Consider the following 21,769-nt stretch of genomic DNA (forward strand, 5'->3'; position numbering starts at 1 on the left):
GTGATTTTGCATTTAACTGATTTTATTCATTTTGAGGAATATTGGAAAAAAAATTGTGCAAGTGAGATGAGTAAATGCACACTCACATTTAGTCTAGAACTACAACAACCATCATGTTCACACACACATTTTTTCTCAACACGAGGACAGGAGAGCTGTCAGTCAATAAATGGGAAAACAAAGTAACTTGCTTTACTTATTTGAAAAAGTAACTGAGATTTTTTGTTGTAAATTTTAAAGGTAAAGCGTAACTTTACTAGTAACTTGAAAAAGTAATCTGATTACATAACTTGTAACGTTACGTTACGTTACGTTACATTACATAACTTGTAATGCGTTCCCCCCAGCACTGCTGGTTACCATGACTGGGTAAAATCACATGTATAACATTTGAATCAAGCTAAATAGTTGCTACCTCTGCTGGAAAATCCAGTTTTAGAACATGATAGCACTTTTATTAGAAGTTAAATTGGCTTGTAGACCCTCTTGGACCAGAACCACACCATCTGAAGCTGGTCAAGCTGTTTTGGATGAAACATGGTGTGATGTTTTAGTTTTTAATGACCAGCCAGAAACTAGTTCCCATGTTCCAGACACTGTTAGCTGACCAAGAGTTGACGCATGTGGCTTGGGAAGTGTGCAGAGCGTATTTGTTGAGGAGCATGTCAATTTCTGAGCCAATCACCTGAGCTGTAAATGCTGGAAAATGACATCATGGTGATGCTGATTGGCTTTTACTATTGACTATTAGCAAATAATAATTTGCCAGAATACGTGAATGCTTTTAAATGGCTCTCAGTGGTGAAAGATGCTCTTTATATAGTCGAATGGCTTTAAAAACCCAAACCGCTTGGTTTTACCAGCATCAGAAATTAGTTTAACTATCGGTTTTATCACTATTGTTTATCATTTGAAACCAAACTTCTTTGTTTGATACGCCACTTGCTTTTTATGCATGAGCAAAATGACTGACGGGCAGAGAGTGTTCCTGATTGGCTAATAAAAGGTGAGCTGCTTCTCTGATTTGTTTTTGATTTGTAGTGTCTGTTTCAGTAGCCATGACATTTTATGTGTGATATTCTTCAGGTGTTCAAATATTTTTTAAGGCCACTGTATGTCAGGTGATATAAGTCATGTGTTCTGGGTGGTTACTAGGTGTTGCTAGGTTGTTCTGAGTGGGTTACTAGGCGTTGTTAGGATGTTCTGTGTGGTAACTAGGCGTTGCTAGAATGTTCTGTTTGGTAACTAGGTGTTGCTAGGGTGTTCTGAGTGGGTTACTAGGCGTTGTTAGGATGTTCTGTTTGTTACTAGGTGTTGCTAGGGCGTTCTGAGTGGTTACTAGGCATTGCTAGGATGTTCTGTTTGTTACTAGGTGTTGCTAGGGTGATCGGAGTGGTTACTAGGCATTGCTAGGGCGTTCTGAGTGGTTACTAGGCATTGCTAGGATGTTCTGGGTGGTTACTAGGTGTTGCTAGGGTGTTCTGAGTGGTTACTAGGCATTGCTAGGGTGTTCTGAGTGGTTGCTACGCATTGCTAGAGTGTTCTGGGTGGTTACTAGGTGTTGCTAGGGTGTTCTGAGTGGGTTACTAGGCGTTGTTAGAGTGTTCTGGGTGGTTACTAGGTGTTGCTAGGGTGTTCTGAGTGAGTTACTAGGCGTTGTTAGGATGTTCTGGTTGGTTACTAGGTGCTGCTAGGGCGTTCTGAGTGGTTACTAGCCATTGCTAGGATGTTCTGGGTGGTTACTTGTTGTTGTGGTTGCTAGGGTGTTCTGAGTGGTTACTAGGCATTGCTAGAGTGTTCTGGGTGGTTACTAGGTGTTGCTAGGGTGTTCTGAGTGGGTAACTAGGCGTTGCTAGGATGTTCTGTGTGGTTACTAGGTGTTGCTAGGGCATTCTGAGTGGGTTACTAGGTGTTGTTAGGGTGTTCTGGTTGGTTACTAGGCGTTGCTAGGATGTTCTGGGTGGTTACTAGGTGTTGCTAGGGCATTCTGAGTGATTACTAGGTGTTGCTAGGCGTTTCTAGGAAGTTTTGGATGTCTACAAGACGTTGCTAGGATGTTCTGAGTGGTGACTAGGTGTTGCTAGGCGTTTCTAGGATGTTCTGGGTGGTAACTAGGAGTTGCTAGGCGTTTCTAGGGTGTTCTGACTGGTTACTAGGCTGTTGCTAAGGAGTTCTGAAAGACTAGGAAAATAACTGCTATGATGCTAGAAAGTCCTGGGAAATTACTAGGCTGTTGCTAGGTGGTTGCTAAGGGCTTTTTGGTGCTACTGTACGTCAAGTGATACGAGTTGTTATTTTGTCACACTAGCGGCCTGCGTTGCGCTTCCCCCAGTGTAAGAGGTGAAATGAAGAGTCCGGTGAGAACGTGAGCTCATGAAGGGGTGACATCTGTTCGGGCGCCGGGCGTTTAGGAAACAGTGCTGTCATTGTGTTCTCATTTTTCTATTCTGGAATTACACATCCAGGAACCATTACAAGAGCGTTTTTCATTTGTGTCCGCCGCCATGTTGTAATGGCAAACATAATATTTTCCACTGTCTTCCAGGGCTCTTGGAAGTGCGATTGATTACGAACGCATGACTCAGTGGCTCAAGCCCCTCCATATTTCTACATTACGTAACGCGTTGTGTTTATTTTACCTCCGGTGTGGAAGTTCTCTCGGATCAGAGAGATGTTATCCAGGTTTTCGGCCCTTGTTTGCTCTGTGGCTTTTCCTCTCATAGTTCACTGAGACTATGCGATGTCATTTCCTGTGTGTGAACGGCTACTAAAATCACACTCGACTCTCCCAGGACCAGCGCTGTCGTTTCAGTGGCAAAACAATCCAAATGTCCTTCAGTACTTTGATTTATAGGCTGTTTTCTTTTTTTTTTTTTTGCTAGTGATAAGCTGATGTGGGCTTCTTTTATTATGGCTATTTTAGACGTTTTAAGCCAAAGGACAGTTCGTCCACGAATGACAAAAACAAAGACATGAGGGTGAGTAAATGAAGACAGTGTTTCTTTTTTGGGTCACCTTTCCCTTTAACATCTGTAAGACCGACTTTAATTCATAAATCGAAGAGTGGTTGAAAACATGATCATGTCATTATGGTGTTTTTTGTTTGTTGTTGTACTGGGTGGTTACTAGGCTGTTGCTAGGTGGTTGCTTAGCGCTTCTAAAGGCCCAGAAAACGAACTGCTATGATTCGAGGGTGTTTTGGGTTGTTACTATGTCGTTGCTAGGGTGGTCTGGGTGGTTACTAGATTGTTGCTAACGTTGTCTAGGTGGTTACTAGGCTGTTGCTAGGTGGTTGCTTAGCACTTCTAAAAGCCCAGAAAACTAACTGCTATGATACAAGGATATTTTGGGTTGTTACTAGGTCGTTGCTAGGGTGGTCTGGGTGGTTACTAGGCTGTTGTTAGATGGTTGCTAAGGGATTCTGAAAGGCAACACAATAACTACAATGATACTAGGGTGTTCTAGGTGGTTACTAGATTGTTTCAAGGGTGGTCTGGGTGGCTACTAGGCCATTGCTAGGTGGTTGCTAAGGGGTTCTAAAAGCCCATAAAACTAACTGCTATGATACCAGGGTGTACTGGGTGGTTATAGGTCGTTGCTAGGGTGGTCTAGGTGGTTAATTATTAATTGCTAGTGTTGTCTGGGTGGCTACTAGGCCGTTGCTAGGTGGTTGCTAAGGGGTCCTAACAGCCCACAAAACTAACTGCTTTGATACTAGGGTGTTCTGGGTGGTTACTAGGTCGTTGCTAGGGTGGTCTGGCTGGTTACTAGGCCATTGCTAAGTGTTGCTAACAGGTTCTGAAAGCCCACAAAACTAATTGCTGTGATACTAGAGTGTTCTGGGCGGTTACTAAACCATTTCTATGTGGTTGCTAAGGGGCTCTGAATGGTTGTCAGGGTGTTGCTATATGGTGGGGTGAAAGGGTGTTCAGGAAAAACTCTCCTAGCAGAAACAGCCTACCTAATGATAATGCTTAAGAACAAACAATGGTATTACTCATGCTTGCCACTCATAATCTGTGTTTCACCGAGTGGAATTTTCCCCTCATGATGAGGTTTCACCGTTTACGCTGGATCAGAGACATACTTCAGCCATGACATGTGCTTCCTCCGACTGTAAGGAGAAAGTGTTTATCCTGATGACATTCCATAGACGATCCGGTGGAATCGGAGCTGTTTACAGTCTGGATTCTGAATGAGTTTTGTTCAGAATAGTTCCTGAGAAAACAGAATGAGATCATAAAATCACACGCTCCACTTGAACGTCTCACTCCCAGTAAAGCCGGGAGTTGATGAAGTTTATTATAGCAGGAAGACCAGCTTCTCACCCTGGTTTTACAATAGTAACAACAATAAATGTAGATAACAGTGTTGTTCTAATGTAAACCATAGATACGATGGCAAATCTTTAGCACTGTAATGAAACCTAGTGAGCTTCAATAAAGAGACATTCTGCTTCTCCTGTAAATGTTGTTGTAATGTCCAGTAAATTTTGTGTTGCAAAAATACTATTTACATTTTTTATATGACCATAAATCTAAACAAGTCGTGTTCAAAATTTGAGCTTGATCTCTCAAAAAACGATCTTTCAGTGAGAGTGTGTTCGGCTGCAGTACCAAACGCTTCCACTAGAGGAAACTCGTCTCATTCGTTTCCAATGTGCGAACAACACAAGTGTGACTGTTTCTTTCAGGACCATTTAACCTTTTCAAATCATGTCCATGATTTTTTTTTGTGTGTGTTCACATAGCAAGTGCCAAAACCTTTATCACGTTTGTACCATTCCGATGAAGTAAAAAAATTCTAAAAATTAAAACGTAATTTTTTCGGTCAAATTCTTTTAGATATTTGTGCTGGAAAACAAGACAGAAAAACTGAGGAAAAAGCTAATTTTCTGCAGTATGGAGACGTTTGAGATGCACACACACACACACACACACACACACACACACACTCAGCAGGTTCTGGAACACTAAGGAATCTCTGGATGTGTGTAAGCGGATGTTATGTGATGTTCACGCAGAGAGCGCCGTTATAGAGTGTGTTTAGGCCTCGAAAACCAGTTCCAAAAGGTCTTTGAAGCTCAAAGTACATTCATCTTTTACGGCCCTCCAAGCTGCGAACTCCACAACACACATATTTCCTCTCCGAAGGGAAAGCCGGAGGAATGGAAAAACGCAGGGAAAGAGGGAAGGGAATGAGAGGATGGAATGTGGGGCTCCGGGAATGTTTAGACCGGTCTGGATAATTGAGTGGATTTGGAACAAGAAAAGACAAACTTTGTTCCCGGGGTCTGAGGAATGCAGTGAAGGAAGTCTGGAGAACGATCCAGCCGAGCTCGACGGAAAGATGGAGAGACTGAGGAATGTCCATAGAAAAGAGGAATTCCAGCCGTGCACACACACACACACGTGCACACACACACACACACACACACACACACACACACACACACACACACACACACACACACACACACACACACACACACACACACACACACACACACACACACACACACACACACACACACACACACACACACACACACACACACACACACACACACACACACACACACACACACACACACACACACACACACACACACACACACACACACACACACACACACACACACACACACACACACACACACACGCGCACACACACACACACACACACACGTGCACACACACACACACACACATACATACACACACACACACGCGCACACACACACACACACACACACACACACACACACACACACACACACACACACACACACACACACACACACACACACACACACACACCCGCACACACAGACAGACACACACACACACACACACACACACACACACCCGCACACACACACACACACACACACACACACACACACACCCGCACACACAGACAGACACACACACACACACACACACACACACGTGCACACACACACACACACACACACACATACACACACACATACATACACACACGCGCACACACACACACACACACACACACACACACACACACACATACTTGTTTTTGTGGTATAGAAGGACACTGATGCCCAAACAAGTTTGGTGGTGGTATATGGGGACACCCCTTTCCCAATGCCCTACAGTGATGATACAAATATCAAAAATTTTGTTTTAATCTGCAGATCACAAATCTGACTTCAAATGTTCTATACACACAACAGAACAGAAAATATGACCATATGATATTTTGGTGGTACACAAGGACATTCCCGCCCATCCTAAAATGTTCCCGCCTATGACATAATTGTGATTTTTGGGGCCCGACTTGATTATGAGGACACTCTTTTTACAATACACTAAATATGTCATTTCAGTGGATTACAGGGACCAATGTGTTTTACTGGTACATGCCCACACACACACACAAACCTGACAACACAGTGTATTACCAAGACTAAGGTGATTTAAGAGGACTGGATCTTAAACACAATACACAACTGCATAATCCAACATTATAAGGACGAGTGTGTTTAATGGTACATGCCCACACACACACACAAACCTGACAACACAGTGTATTACCAAGACTAAGGTGATTAAAGAGTACCGGATCTCCAATACAATACACAAAACAACTTGCAACATTACAGGGACAGAAGTGTTTTAGAAGTGCTTTAATTATGAATTCAATAATATCATCATAAACATTGAGTGTTTTTCAGTTTTACCATGTAATACAATCATGTCATGCCATTTTAAAGGTGCCCTAGAATGGATTATTTTATTATTTTATAATGTTTCCTAGTGTGCCCTTATAATGTTAGTATGTTTTTTAGATCAAAATTTGTTATAATTTAGAAATAAAAGGCATATTTCCTAGCCTGATTTTATCCTTTGATTTGAACACTCAGTTTGAAGGGGCGTGTCTGCTGTGAGACTTCAGTGTAAACGCCCTCTGCTGTGATTGGCTGACATGCTTGCATATGAGATATCTGGCATTAAATGTAGAGCTATCAGGAAAACTTTTACTATTACAGCTTTTATACGTTTTTACTATTACAGCTATCGGGATTAATAAATCGTGAGAAGTTTTTTAAGTACATCCAAACACTGAGCAACTGCCATGCTTCGTTCGCTCGTTTGCAAGCCACGATGTCTCTCGAGTAAAAAAACAATATCGCGCTGGATCTAAATAACACAGTGTAAATTACCGTTAATAAAATCACTACTTACCGCTTGCGGGAATATAACGTTAGTTGAAATTGCCCCCTTCGTCAGTATGAGACGCCGAGAGAAGCCTGGCTGCTTGATATTGTTCCAGGTTAGAAAAACAGTCCGCGGTGAAATGGGCAGAGCAACTAACAACTTCGAATTAAATTGTAGCGGTATCCGATTATATATAGATAGATTATAGATAGATCTGCCATTTTCCCTATGATCCTCCTCCTGCTTGTTTCTTCACCTGCAGAACTTCTGATGATTCGGCTGTGCAGTTTCGCCTGGCACTGAGCATGGGCTAGCATATGCAAATTTTTGGAGGCGTACATATTAATGATCCCAACTGTTGCGTCACAGTTGGTGTTATGTGGAGATTCGCCTGTTTTTCAGGGGTGTTTTTCAAAAACGAGATTTAAATAAGAAAGAGAAAACTATGGTGTTTGAGACTCACTGTATGTCATGTCCATGTACTGAACTCTTGTTATTTAACTATGCCAAGATAAATTCAATTTCACATTCTAGGGCACCTTTAAGGGGAAAGTGACATCCACAAACTTTAAAAACATGGTCAATAAAACTTGCACAACTGTGTGATCTTTCAGAAAGCATACAGTATCATTACTGTTTTGACATTAAAATGACAAACAGATGAACCATTCAAAACTTCGAAAAGATTGACAAAACAGCCCTTGGAAACAGGCACAATTTAAAGATGTCATTAAACAGGCTTTGAAATGTATAAAATGAACTCACTCAACATGCAATATATGCTGCAACATGTAGAGAAACCGACTTACAAGGGACGGTTTACCTAAAAAGACAATTCTGTTATATCCAGAAAATGTAAACAGAATTGTCAAGTTTCAAAGCAGAATTACAGAGATAACAGGAAAAGTATTCAACAAAGTTAGTTTGGGCTGTACGTCAGCTCTAGAAGAGTATAGTGTCATTAGAATACAACCATCGTTGTAAGTACAAAAGCTCTCATGTGTTTAGAGAATACTAAAGCATGTATTCTTCTGTACAGAGAATGAGAGAGAGGCAGAAATTGAAAACCCACGGAAAGGATCCTCAGCGGTCTTACACTGCTGGCATTCAGTCAGTGTGGCCAGTTTTCCTTTGGTTATACACTCACCGAAAGGATTATTAGGAACACCTGTTCAATTTCTCATTAATGCAATTATCTAATGAACCAATCACATGGCAGTTGCTTCAATGCATTTAGGGGTGTGGTCCTGGTCAAGACAATCTCCTGAACTCCAAACTGAATGTCAGAATGGGAAAGAAAGGTGATTTAAGCAATTTTGAGCATGGCATGGTTGTTGGTGCCAGACGGGCCGGTCTGAGTATTTGACAATCTGCTCAGTTACTGGGATTTTCACGCACAACCATTTCTAGGATTTACAAAGAATGGTGTGAAAAGGGAAAAACATCCAGTATGCGGCAGTCCTGTGGGCGAAAATGCCTTGTTGATGCTAGAGGTCAGAGGAGAATGGGCCGACTGATTCAAGCTGATAGAAGAGCAACTTTGACTGAAATAACCACTCGTTACAACCGAGGTATGCAGCAAAGCATTTGTGAAGCCACAACACGCACAACCTTGAGGCGGATGGGCTACAACAGCAGAAGACCCCACCGGGTACCACTCATCTCCACTACAAATAGGAAAAGAGGCTACAATTTGCACAAGCTCACCAAAATTGGACAGTTGAAGGCTGGAAAAATGTTGCCTGGTCTGATGAGTCTCGATTTCTGTTGAGAAATTCAGATGGTAGAGTCAGAATTTGGCGTAAACAGAATGAGAACATGGATCCATCATGCCTTGTTACCACTGTGCAGGCTGGTGGTGGTGGTGTAATGGTGTGGGGGATGTTTTCTTGGCACACTTTAGGCCCCTTAGTGCCAATTGGGCATCGTTTAAATGCCACGGCCTACCTGAGCATTGTTTCTGACCATGTCCATCCCTTTATGACCACCATGTACCCATCCTCTGATGGCTACTTCCAGCAGGATAATGCACCATGTCACAAAGCTCGAATCATTTCAAATTGGTTTCTTGAACATGACAATGAGTTCACTGTACTAAAATGGCCCCCACAGTCACCAGATCTCAACCCAATAGAGCATCTTTGGGATGTGGTGGAACGGGAGCTTCGTGCCCTGGATGTGCATCCCACAAATCTCCATCAACTGCAAGATGCTATCCTATCAATATGGGACAACATTTCTAAAGAACGCTTTCAGCACCTTGTTGAATCAATGCCACGTAGAATTAAGGCAGTTCTGAAGGCGAAAGGGGGTCAAACACAGTATTACTATGGTGTTCCTAATAATCCTTTAGGTGAGTGTATGTGCCTTAAAATGTTCAATTGCAGCTGTAACTTCAGCATTTGACCAGCACACTTTTTGTCCTTTCCACAAGGTTTTCTATTCCTGCCTCACGTTCATTCTCTGTACAGAAGAATACATGCTTTAGTAAACTCTAACTATATGAGAGCTCATGTACTTACAATGGTGGTCATATTCTGATTTAAACCTCAGGTACCTTGAGGAACTTCAGTGGTTTCTCGATGGGCATCTTCTGAACACCTGTAGGAAATCAGTTATAGACAGATCAGAAACTCAGATGTAACTCAAACCTGCATCTAGAACTTAAAACTGGTTATACATCTGATATCTAAAAATTACATTTCAAATGACATTCAAAACATTATTCTGGAGATGGAATGTTGTGTTAAACATCTCCTTTTTAAAGTTTTTGACCAACATGAACATGATAAACTTATTGGTTTGGTACTGATTCCAAATTTTTTTATTTATAATAATATCTGATTATTGATAACTGATTTTTACACTTAATGGCAAAAGGAATGTTTAGAAATGTAATCTGATATTATCTACTGACACACTATAGCAGGGTTCACCAATCTCGGTCCTGGAGGGCCGCTGTCCTGCAGAGTTTAGCTCCAACCAGCTCCAACACACCTGGTTGAAAGTTTCTAGTATGCCTAGTGAGACCTTGATTATCTGGTTCAGGTGTGTTTAATTGGGGTTGGAGCTAAACACTGCAGGACAGCGGCCCTCCAGGACTGAGATTGGTGAACCCTGCACTATAGTATGATATATATATATACATACACTACGAACAAAATTCTAAACGCTTTTGTTTTTGCCCCCATTTTTCATGAGCTGAACTAAAAGTTAAGACTTTTTCTATGTACACAAAAGGCCTATTTCTCTCAAATATTGTTCACAAATCTGTCTAAATCTGTGTTAGAGAGGACTTCTCCTTTGCCGAGATAATCCATCCACCTCACAGGTGTGGCATATCAAGATACTGATTAGACAGCATGATTATTGCACAGGTGTGCCTTAGGCTGGCCACAATAAAAGGCCACTCTAAAATGTGCAGTTTTGTGTGGTGTCGGGGGGTCGGGAAACAAGTCATTATCTGGTGTGACCATCATTTGCCTCACGCAGTACAACACATCTCCTTCGCATAGAGTTGATCAGGTTGTTGATTGTGGCCTGTGGAATGTTGGTCCACTCCTCTTCAATGGCTGTGTGAAGTTGCTGGATATTGGCAGGACCTGGAACATGCTGTCGTATACGCCGATTCAGAGCATCCCAAACATGCTCAATGGGTGACATGTCCGGTGAGTATGGTGGCCATGCAAGAACAATTCCAGGAATTGTGTACAGATCTTTGCAGAATGGGGCCGTGCATTATCATGCTGCAACATGAGGTGATGGTCGTGGATGAATGGCACAACAATGGGCCTTAGGATCTCATCAAGGTATCTCTGTGCATTCAAAGTGCCATCAATAAAATGCACCTGCGTTCGTTGTCCATAACATACGCCTGCACATACCATAACCCCACCATGGGCCACTCGATCCACAATGTTGACATCAGCAAACCTGTCTGCCATCTGCCCTGTACAGTGAAAACCGGGATTCATCCGTGAAGAGAACACCTCTCCAAAGTGCCAGACGCCATCGAATGTGAGCATTTGCCCACGCAGGTCGTTTACAACGACCAACTGCAGGTCGAGACCCCGATGAGGACGATGAGCATGCAGATGAGCTTCCCTGAGACGGTTTTTGACAGTTTGTGCAGAAATTCTTAGGTTATGCAAACCGATTGTTGCAGCAGCTGTCCGGGTGGCTGGCCTCAGACGGTGTTGGAGGTGAAGATGCTGGATGTGGAAGTCCTGGGCTGGTGTGGTTACACGTGGTCTGCAGTTGTGAGGGCGGTTGTATGTACTGCCAAATTCTCTGAAAAGCCTTTGGAGACGGCTTATGGTAGAGAAATGAACATTCAATTCACGGGCAACAGCTGGTGGACATTCCCTCAAAACTTGCGACATCTGTGGCATTGTGCTGTGTGATAAAACTGCACATTTTAGAGTGGCCTTTTATTGTGGCCAGCCTAAGGCACACCTGTGCAATAATCATGCTGTCTAATCAGTATCTTGATATGCCACACCTGTGAGGTGGATGGATTAACTCGGCAAAGGAGAAGTGCTCACTAACACAGATTTAGACAGATTTTTGAACAATATTTGAGAGAAATAGGCATTTTGGGTACATAGAAGAAGTCTTAGAACTTTGAGTTAGATCTATAATTTTGTTCAGTGTATATAACTGGCTTAAAACCATTTTTCTTTGGTGAAAATACAAACGTAAAATTGCTGGGTACACACCAAAAGATAATCAGGCTGATTTTGGGCCGATTTTCCCCTTCTGACAATCCTAGCTGTGTCCCGATTATCTTGATGGTTATAGATTATCTTATCAGATTTTCCCTTGGTGTGAGGTGTGTTAAGATTGTCCGAACCTGATCGGAAGAACGTCGGAGCCGCCCTGATCGCGAATCGCAAATATTCAACTTGTTGAATATTTACGATCAGAAATCCTGAAATGTGGGGGGAAGCCCAAGGACAAAAGCGCGCATGCTCTGGAGATTATCACGTGAAAGGAAACAATATCCAATCAGAAAGCGAGATGAAGGAAGACGGAAGCATAACAAACGCAGTCATGGCACAGCACAAAGTGAAATTGATGTGGACAGCAGAGATGGAGGATGAGCTTGTTGATTTGTGGCACAAATGTTTACACAACGTGTTGTGTAAAACTTTTCCAAACACTATCATTGCAATTTCTTCCTGCATATCGTCCGCCATGCTTATTCTGAGGTCTCTAGAGTGTTAACAGTCGAGACTCTGATTGCATGGTCTTTAGGGTTGGGTATCTAGAACCGGTTCCAAAATGCCAAAAACCGGGGATTCGATAAGACGTGCGCACTTCAATTCCGCTTATCGATTCCTTACTTTCGTGATGCTCACATGCGCGAGGTGAATGGCAGTGAGCATTTGTTTACAGTTGTATTGATCTGCCAGGACCTGCCTGCCGCACATGCGCTGTACGTTATATTTACGATGGCGGAGCGCAGCAGACGTTCAAAAGTTTGGTTAAGCTTTTCAAAAAAAGATGAAAATATAGCGAATTGTATCACATGCAAGAAAGACATTTCATGCAAGGGAGGAAGCACCTCCAATATGATGAAACATTTGCTGCAACACAGGGTCAATTTGAAGGAATGCAGCGCATGTGATTCGGTGCGATCTCTCAACAGCAGTACCACAGGTTTCCACACACCAGATAAAGCTACTAGCAGCAGCAATAGCAGTCTCTCACACTCAGGTACAAAACTAGAGCCGCATAATTCTGGATAAAATGAGAACCAGTTTTGTTTAAAATAGAGATCATGAATAAATACATCAGACAATTAATACGAGTCGAGTCTATAATTCCTTAAAGTGTTATATATATACAGTATATTGTAAATTAAGATGCATTGTCACAGTTTTACTGGTAATAGCCTAAATGTAACAAGAATAAAAGGTAGAAAAAAGTATTTGCTCTCTTTTTTCTCTCCAATAAATATTGGAATCGAAACCAAGAATCGTTAAGAACCGGATTCGATAAGCAGAATCGGATTCGTTAAAATTTAAACGATACCCAACCCTCACGGTCTTTTCACATCATGGCACACCAAACACTATAGGAGCAAAACGGTTAAATCTAGGATTTTTTGTCCTCATGTTTGTGGTCTATCACATTTTGAAAATCTTATAAGATGTAAAAAATCTTTTGGTGTGTACCCAGCATTAGTTGACACATACCAACATTACTGGAGACGCCTGCAGCTCCAGCAGGAACATCACCTTCAGAACCGCTTTCATCAGGATCACTGGCATCAGAGTCCGTCATACTGATCTCATCTTAAAGAAAAAGAGACATTTAAAACAAGAACATCTTCAGTTTAACCTGTATTCAGAAGTCATTTATGAAACATGACAAATGGCACCGTTTAATAATAATAATCATATTAATAACAACTATAATACTTCACTAAGATCACTATTATTAGAATTATCGCCTAGACAGTGATATACTAATACTGTCAATGAAAAGTTAATATTTTATAATGAGTATATTATTTTACAATAAGAGGTTATAATACTTTCTTAATTTCTTCACTTAAACTGCAGGTTTATGCCAGTATAACAGCTTAAGTGAAAACAGGTTTATAAACGCATCTTATTGCAAAATTGTATTACCACAAAAAATGTGGATATAATGCGAAAGTGAAAATAGAGAGTAACTGGTGCTGGTTGCGTTCCCAAATGCATGTTAAACTTATGGCACATGCAGAGATGGAGTTCACTGCATTCATTCCCTGTGAAACGAGGCATGGAAAAAGCCAGATCATGAGCTGATCGAGCGAGCAAAGTGTGCTCTTCAGTTTGAAACACGCAGCACAACAGACTACAGACTTACTTTCTTATCGTCTTTTGCGATTTGATAAGGGCATTAAGCCATGTTGTGCTTTTGATTTTAATATGTTTGAGAGATGCTTTGCCAAAGCAATTGCGCAAAAAACAAAGACAATTTATGTTATTATGAGGCGTAAAAATATTTTCGGTTCTTTTGGTTCAAACTGTGGAGGGACAGATTAGACTGTGGTGGGTCACTAGAGTAAAGGTAATTAATGGTAACACTATGAATTTTACTCCTCCCAAAAATGCCAAATAATAAACAGGTGAGAGCGTATTTTAGGCTATATGACACGATATAGTGAGATATGACAGCGCTTCTGCAACACGCATCACTGCAGATGAGTAGCTGAGGATCTCTTCAGCATGCTGATGCACAAAATACAAACTAAAAATAAATTAAAGTAAGTCGCAGATGCTCAACACACAGTCATCTTCATTAAAAGTAGTGAGAATAAATGATTTTACCAGTGCTGATGCTACTCTCTCTCCTATTGATCTTAAAATTAGCTGATACAAAAAATGCTGCTCATAGCGGTAGCTTTCGATGACGTGAACACCGTTAAATCTGATATAGCGCGGGAAATGAAGATCGGATTTATGTCTGTTTTGTGCAGACACATTTATGTGGCCAAGTGTAAATGGAATTGTTTTGACAATGAAATGACCAGGTGTAAAACAGCCCCAAAGGTGATGTGAAAAAGTTCTTACTAGACTAGCATTTCCTAAAATGATGCAATGCTCTTTTTATTACCATCTCAACACAGTCTTGATCCTCCAATGATGATTGTTCCTTCTCAGGGCTCACCTGAAAGCAAGGCAAAGAAAGAAAAAATAAACATCTATTAGATACAAAGGATTCAGAGATTCTCCAAATGAAGCAGCACAGATACTTGACTCCATTAACACTGACTGATCACTGTCATAAAACATAAAATTAAAACAATTTCACATTATCAATGATATACTTGAGCAAAAGAAGGCTGATGACGCCAAACTAATTCAGGTATGATGGGACATTTCAAACAGTGACTTAAGATTTAAAACACTGTGACATAAGTTGTAATCAAGTATAAAGTTAAAACCCTATAAATATATGGTCATAACCAATCAGGGATGCATGAAAATAATGCTCATTATTAATGTTATCATTGTCAATCCGATAAGAAAATTAGGCCGCTATATTAACACTAATAAATAATGGATTACTTCCTTCAGCTTCAGATGTGCGCTGTTCACCATGATGGTTTTGAAATGTTTGAATCACAAATCTGTGAAATCAGCGCATTGTTACAGGGAGAGTTCGCTTGTGGAATTGTAAGTTGTAATATTTTTTATTTTTGTTATATATCTGATTTATCTCATATAGGATGCATTTGGCTGAGTTAATGAGTGCTGCAGTAAACACTTCACTGTAGGCCTACCGGTGGTCAGCAAAACATTAATTATGATTGGGACTGTCATATATACATAACACTATAATGAGCAAACTATTGCATTAAAAGCGTCGTGAATTCTTTGGGTTTAGTTGCTGTGTTTCAGCGTGTTGTCCTGGGAGGAGCGCATCCACAACAGGAGTTTCACTATGTAATAGTTGATTACTATTAATAATAGCTCAAGTTAATCTGTGCATGATTTTGTGCAAGTATAAGTTGTAATATTGTGTTTATTTTGTATAAATATCTAATTTATCATATATAGGTTGTGTTCCGTTGAGCTAAAACCATCTAACAAAGCCTCAGTTTAGGGGTGTTCCTTCAGCTCTTTAGGCCATTTCATTTTAAGTTTAATGTTGTCTAATAACTTGTTTGCATTTTAATTTCATTTGATTTATTATTATTATTATTATTAAGGCGATAGATGTTTTGGTAAAACTTCACAATACATATGTTATTGCATTAACTAACATGAACTAACAGAGAGAAGAACTTTTGTTAATGTGAGTTAATAAAATATGTGAGTTCATGTTCGTTCACAGTGCATTAAATTAACAGATACAACACTGGATCCTAAAATGTCTTGGAAAATGTTGAGATTAACGTTAAGTAAGATAAACATTAAGTAAATCCTGTAGAAGTATTGTTCATTCATTGTTAGTTCATGTTAACTAATACTAACAAGCTGAAACCTTTTTATAAAGTATTGCCATTTTTTTATAAAGAAAGTTGGAAATATGAATGTAAAATTCATTTTAGAAGCTAAGAAACCTTACACTGGTTCAAACTAGGCCACTGTACTGTACATGTTTGATTTATGTTGAAGTGTTTGGGACATTGGCTTTAAATGATGTGCGTTTCGTTTTTGTAATCAGGCTTTCAAAGTATATCAAATTTTGGATTTAGATTCATCGGCTAATATATCAGATATCGGCTTTCGAATATAAAGAATGATCAGTTATCGGCCCAAATGTTCATATCGCTGTATCCCTAATTTGATTTCCAAAAAAACAATACCTTCTGTACATCTCTGACTTCTGACTGGGACGGGGACGGACTCTTCATTTCGAGAGTGGAGGGTTCGACCTCACAGAGAGTCTACAAAACATAACATTAGACATGAAACAGTGGTGTAAATATGTGAACACTAGATCTCACAGATGTCTCTGCTTCGTTTGCTCGTTCTCTTCCAGCACAACTCTCACTTACTTTGTCTAGTCCCACAGTAAGAGCAGCACAATCACTGCCTGATGACCACTGGCTCTTATGGCTCATCTGAGAATATGAAATTAAGCGTTACATACAGAAACACTTCACCTAAGAGTTTAAAAAAAGCATTATAAATGGAATATATAAAGGATAATGTACAGTCAGTCAGTAATTAATACAAAATAAACTGACAGGATAATAAGGGTCCTGATACACAGCTACCTATCAATAAATATTTCCACATGAAATACTGATTTGAGATAATATACAAGATTACAAAATAGTTAAAGTTTTCAAATCAATATTTCAATATTTAAATGCTACCACAAGGTAATGTTCACGGCTTTTATGCATCACATTACATGTGTTTTCATTCCAGTGTGTCAGGTTGTGTGTAGCTTTACACCAGTTTTATGAGGACATCATAAGAACATGATCCTGATGTTTGACTTGACTGAAGAATCTCAGTGTGTTGTGTAAGTTTAACAGAATCCTGGTCTATGAGGACACTAGATTTATGAGGACATCATAAGAACATGATCCTGATGTTTGACTTGACAGGAGAATCTCAGTGTGTTGTGTAAGTTTAACAGAATCCTGGTCTATGAGGACACTAGATTTATGAGGACATCATAAGAACATGATCCTGATGTTTGACTTGACTGAAGAATCTCAGTGTGTTGTGTAAGTTTAACAGAATACTGGTCTATGAGGACAATAGATTTATGAGGACATCATAAGAACATGATCCTGATGTTTGACTTGACAGGAGAATCTCAGTGTGTTGTGTAAGTTTAACAGAATCCTGGTCTATGAGGACACTAGATTTATGAGGACATCATAAGAACATGATCCTGATGTTTGACTTTGACTGAGTGTGTTGTGTAAGTTTAACAGAATCCTGGTCTATGAGGACACTAGATTTATGAGGACATCATAAGAACATGATCCTGATGTTTGACTTTGACTGAGTGTGTTGTGTAAGTTTAACAGAATACTGGTCTATGAGGACACTAGTTTTACTGGGACACTGGTAACTAGATACATTTGGACGGCACTGAGTTCAAGTGTGTGTATGTATGAGAGTGATACGAGACATTGCGCCTGTGCTAGATGTACAGTAAGTGATCGTGACTCACTTCTTACACACACAATCATAATTCAGGGACTGATAACTGTGGCAAATAATCTGTTTCTGAGGAAACAGAGTTATTACATTAACTTATTGGATACCTTTAGAGTTGCTGTATCTTGTTCAGGTTTCATCTGATTCTTCAGAGTTATCATCTGAAAAAAAAAGTAGTAAAAATATATAAAAAAGACAAATAAATACTAATTTTAGTATCACTTATTGAAAGCCAAACAGAGGTTGCTATTTTTGACCAACTTCTTCAATGATTATATTTAATCTGACAAGCACAAATAGTTTTCGCTATTGGTATTAGCCACAATGAGCTGTGAATTATGGGTTATCAGTATCGATCCTAATATTCCATATGTGTGTCCCGGTAAAACTAGTGTCCTCATAGACCAGGATTCTGTCAAACTTACACAACACACTGAGATTCTCCTGTCAAGTTAAACATCAGGAACATGCTCTTATAATGATGTCCTCATAAAACGGTGTCCTCATAAAACAGGTGTAAGACACACACACACTTGACACACTGTAATGAACATGCATGTAATGTGATGCATTAAAGCCATGAACATTAACTTGTAGGGCTGCACAATGTATTGCTTTATCATTCATACCCATCTGTGGTAGTGACATTGCAGTATAGGCCTCTGTGAAGTCAGGCTATATAAAGACTCTGCCGTGTTATTTTACAGTTGATTACTCATGTTCTGTACCTAAATGCTGTTAGACTTACCTGGAATATATGAGGCATTGTTTATTTCACATCTTTGTTAATTTTTTTTATCTCTGCTTGCAATTTATTATTTTCTATGCAGATGCAAACCCCTACAAAATCACACCAATCATTCTAGAATGATTAATTATTTCCAAATAGAGCTATTCAATTCATTTAGTGAAATTGCTTTTCATATTGAAAAACTTTTGTTAATGTGAGTTAATAAAATATGCGAATTCATGTTCGTTCACAGTGTATTAAATTAACAGATACAACACTGGATCCTAAAATGTCTTGGAAAATGTTGAGATTAACGTTAAGTAAGATAAACATTAAGTAAATCCTGTAGAAGTATTGTTCATTCATTGTTAGTACATGTTAACTAATACTAACAAGATGAAACCTTTTTGTAAAGTGTTGTCATTTTTTTATAAAGAAAGTTGGAAATATGAATGTAAAATTCATTTTAAAAGTTAAGGAATCTTACATTAGGCCACTGTACTGTACATGTTTGATTTATGTTGAAGTGTTTGGGACATTGGCTTTAAATGATGTGCGTTTCGTTTTTGTAATCAGGCTTTCAAAGTATATCAAATTTTGGATTTAGATTCATCGGCTAATATATCAGATATCGGCTTTCGAATATAAAGAATGATCAGTTATCGGCCCAAATGTTCATATCGCTGTATCCCGAATTTGATTTCCAAAAAAACATTACCTTCTGTACATCTCTGACTTCTGACTGGGACGGGGACGGACTCTTCATTTCGAGAGTGGAGGGTTCGACCTCACAGAGAGTCTACAAAACATAACATTAGACATGAAACAGTGGTGTAAATATGTGAACACTAGATCTCACAGATGTCTCTGCTTCGTTTGCTCGTTCTCTTCCAGCACAACTCTCACTTACTTTGTCTAGTCCCACAGTAAGAGCAGCACAATCACTGCCTGATGACCACTGGCTCTTATGGCTCATCTGAGAATATGAAATTAAGCGTTACATACAGAAACACTTCACCTAAGAGTTTAAAAAAAGCATTATAAATGGAATATATAAAGGATAATGTACAGTCAGTCAGTAATTAATACAAAATAAACTGACAGGATAATAAGGGTCCTGATACACAGCTACCTATCAATAAATATTTGCACATGAAATACTGATTTGAGATAATATACAAGATTACAAAATAGTTAAAGTTTTCAAATCAATATTTCAATATTTAAATGCTACCACAAGGTAATGTTCACGGCTTTTATGCATCACATTACATGTGTTTTCATTCCAGTGTGTCAGGTTGTGTGTAGCTTTACACCAGTTTTATGAGGACACCGTTTTATGAGGACATCATAAGAGCATGATCCTGATGTTTGACTTGACTGAAGAATCTCAGTGTGTTGTGTAAGTTTAACAGAATCCTGGTCTATGAGGACACTAGATTTATGAGGACATCATAAGAACATGATCCTGATGTTTGACTTGACAGGAGAATCTCAGTGTGTTGTGTAAGTTTAACAGAATCCTGGTCTATGAGGACACTAGATTTATGAGGACATCATAAGAACATGATCCTGATGTTTGACTTGACAGGAGAATCTCAGTGTGTTGTGTAAGTTTAACAGAATCCTGGTCTATGAGGACACTAGATTTATGAGGACATCATAAGAACATGATCCTGATGTTTGACTTTGACTGAGTGTGTTGTGTAAGTTTAACAGAATACTGGTCTATGAGGACACTAGTTTTACTGGGACACTGGTAACTAGATACATTTGGACGGCACTGAGTTCAAGTGTGTGTATGTATGAGAGTGATACGAGACATTGCGCCTGTGCTAGATGTACAGTAAGTGATCGTGACTCACTTCTTACACACACAATCATAATTCAGGGACTGATAACTGTGGCAAATAATCTGTTTCTGAGGAACACTGGTCGCATGGCACTGCTTAAGCATGGAAACCCTGAACTCACCTTTATAATGATTGCTGAATCTGCCCTGGAGCTCATCTTTGTCTGTAAACGGCATGTCCTCTTCCAGATCTTGATCTTCTCCTTCACTGACTCACTTCAGTCATCATCTCATGTGTCTGCGTGCATAGAAAAAGACTCTCATTAATCATGACCATTGCATTTCATTTGACATATTATTCAAAAAGCTTGTTTTAAATAAATTGATCAATTATGGTAAACAGCATTCAAGTTATTTTAATACTTTATTATTATGTGATATTTAAGGAATATGTTAATTGATAATAACTATTCATTCACAGATTTCATTCACAATTGATACATTATAGGCAATAATAGTGACAGTATTAATAAGACTGAATCAGACTGACAGTTCTAATAATATTCAGAGTATATTTTATTATAGTCAGGAGTAATATGAGCACATATTTGTGTCTTAATGTGTTTAAAGCAAGCATAACTGTAGTAATATTAACAGTAGCATATCAGGATACTGTACTGGGTGAAATAGCCTCCCCTTCACATACTGTAGTCATGACAACGCGTTATTATGATGGCTAGACTATTTTATGAGATCAGAAAAGGTAGCAGTTACAAATATAGTGCAATCGAAAACGAGTTTAAAATGACAAGCATCGCTGATTCCCTCATGTCAGTCTGTAAACAGAATCACTATAGGTCCGCTAGCACCGTTAGCATCACGCGCTAGCTGCTTTCTAACTGTAAAACGAGCAGCGAAGAGCATACAGAACATGCACAAACAAGCCAACCGGACCCACATGCTATTAGAGAAGCAATTAAACAACGTTATAACTTACCTTTTGGATAACAGTTGCCTTCATCAGGTCCACAGATGTCTTCTCAGGTGCAGAGTTTGTCCAGTCCAAACAGGAAATGACGTGACGACGAATGACTACACCTCTGATTACGTTGTACTTATCATAATATAAACGGGATTTTATTTTTTTATTTATCATATATTTAATGCTAAATTAATAAATTACAGGCAAAAATACTTAAATAATTAGTATTTTGCATTAAGTTGCTACACATTTTAAAGCTGATTGAAGCTCCGCCCACTGGCGCCATCTTGTTTTCGCGATCTCCCGCCTACCGGTACCGATCTGACCAATCACTAAAGCTGATTGAAGCTCCGCCCACTGGCGCCATCTTGTTTTCGCGATTTCCCGCCTACCGGTACCGATCTGACCAATCACAGGCCCCAAAGAATACACTTGTGTAAA

General features: G+C 39.6%; 1 protein-coding gene and 1 long non-coding RNA gene across 8 annotated transcripts; one reads left to right on the forward strand and one right to left on the reverse strand.

Annotated features, from left to right (window-relative positions):
* The first annotated feature begins 124 nt into the window (after positions 1-124).
* LOC309481159 lies at positions 125-5,894 on the forward strand. The gene is made up of 2 exons (XR_014199917.1): positions 125-1,834; positions 1,899-5,894. It is a non-coding gene; the product is annotated as an uncharacterized lncRNA (long non-coding RNA).
* Positions 3,633-21,475, reverse strand: LOC309481137 (uncharacterized protein). Of its 7 annotated transcripts, none has more exons than XM_082145972.1 (8): positions 19,465-20,012; positions 19,273-19,353; positions 17,932-17,985; positions 16,507-16,764; positions 14,808-14,861; positions 13,400-13,498; positions 9,757-9,800; positions 7,781-8,022 (listed from the first exon to the last, which is right to left on the reverse strand). In XM_082145972.1, exons 1-4 carry the CDS (start codon positions 19,528-19,530, stop codon positions 16,603-16,605), a joined length of 363 nt encoding a protein of 120 aa, XP_082002098.1. In that variant the 5' UTR covers positions 19,531-20,012; the 3' UTR covers positions 7,781-8,022; positions 9,757-9,800; positions 13,400-13,498; positions 14,808-14,861; positions 16,507-16,602. The 7 variants fall into 7 exon arrangements, 6 of the variants coding, with proteins under 6 accessions (XP_082002094.1, XP_082002098.1, XP_082002097.1 ...); XM_082145971.1 differs by lacking the exon at positions 7,781-8,022 and adding an exon at positions 8,033-8,963 and having other exon boundaries at positions 9,722-9,800; XM_082145970.1 differs by lacking the exon at positions 7,781-8,022 and adding an exon at positions 8,052-9,662.
* Positions 21,476-21,769: the final 294 nt, after the last annotated feature.

The sequence above is a fragment of the Leuciscus leuciscus genome (assembly GCF_965113295.1).
Source record: "Leuciscus leuciscus genome assembly, chromosome: 18".
Lineage (NCBI taxonomy): Eukaryota > Metazoa > Chordata > Actinopteri > Cypriniformes > Leuciscidae > Leuciscus > Leuciscus leuciscus.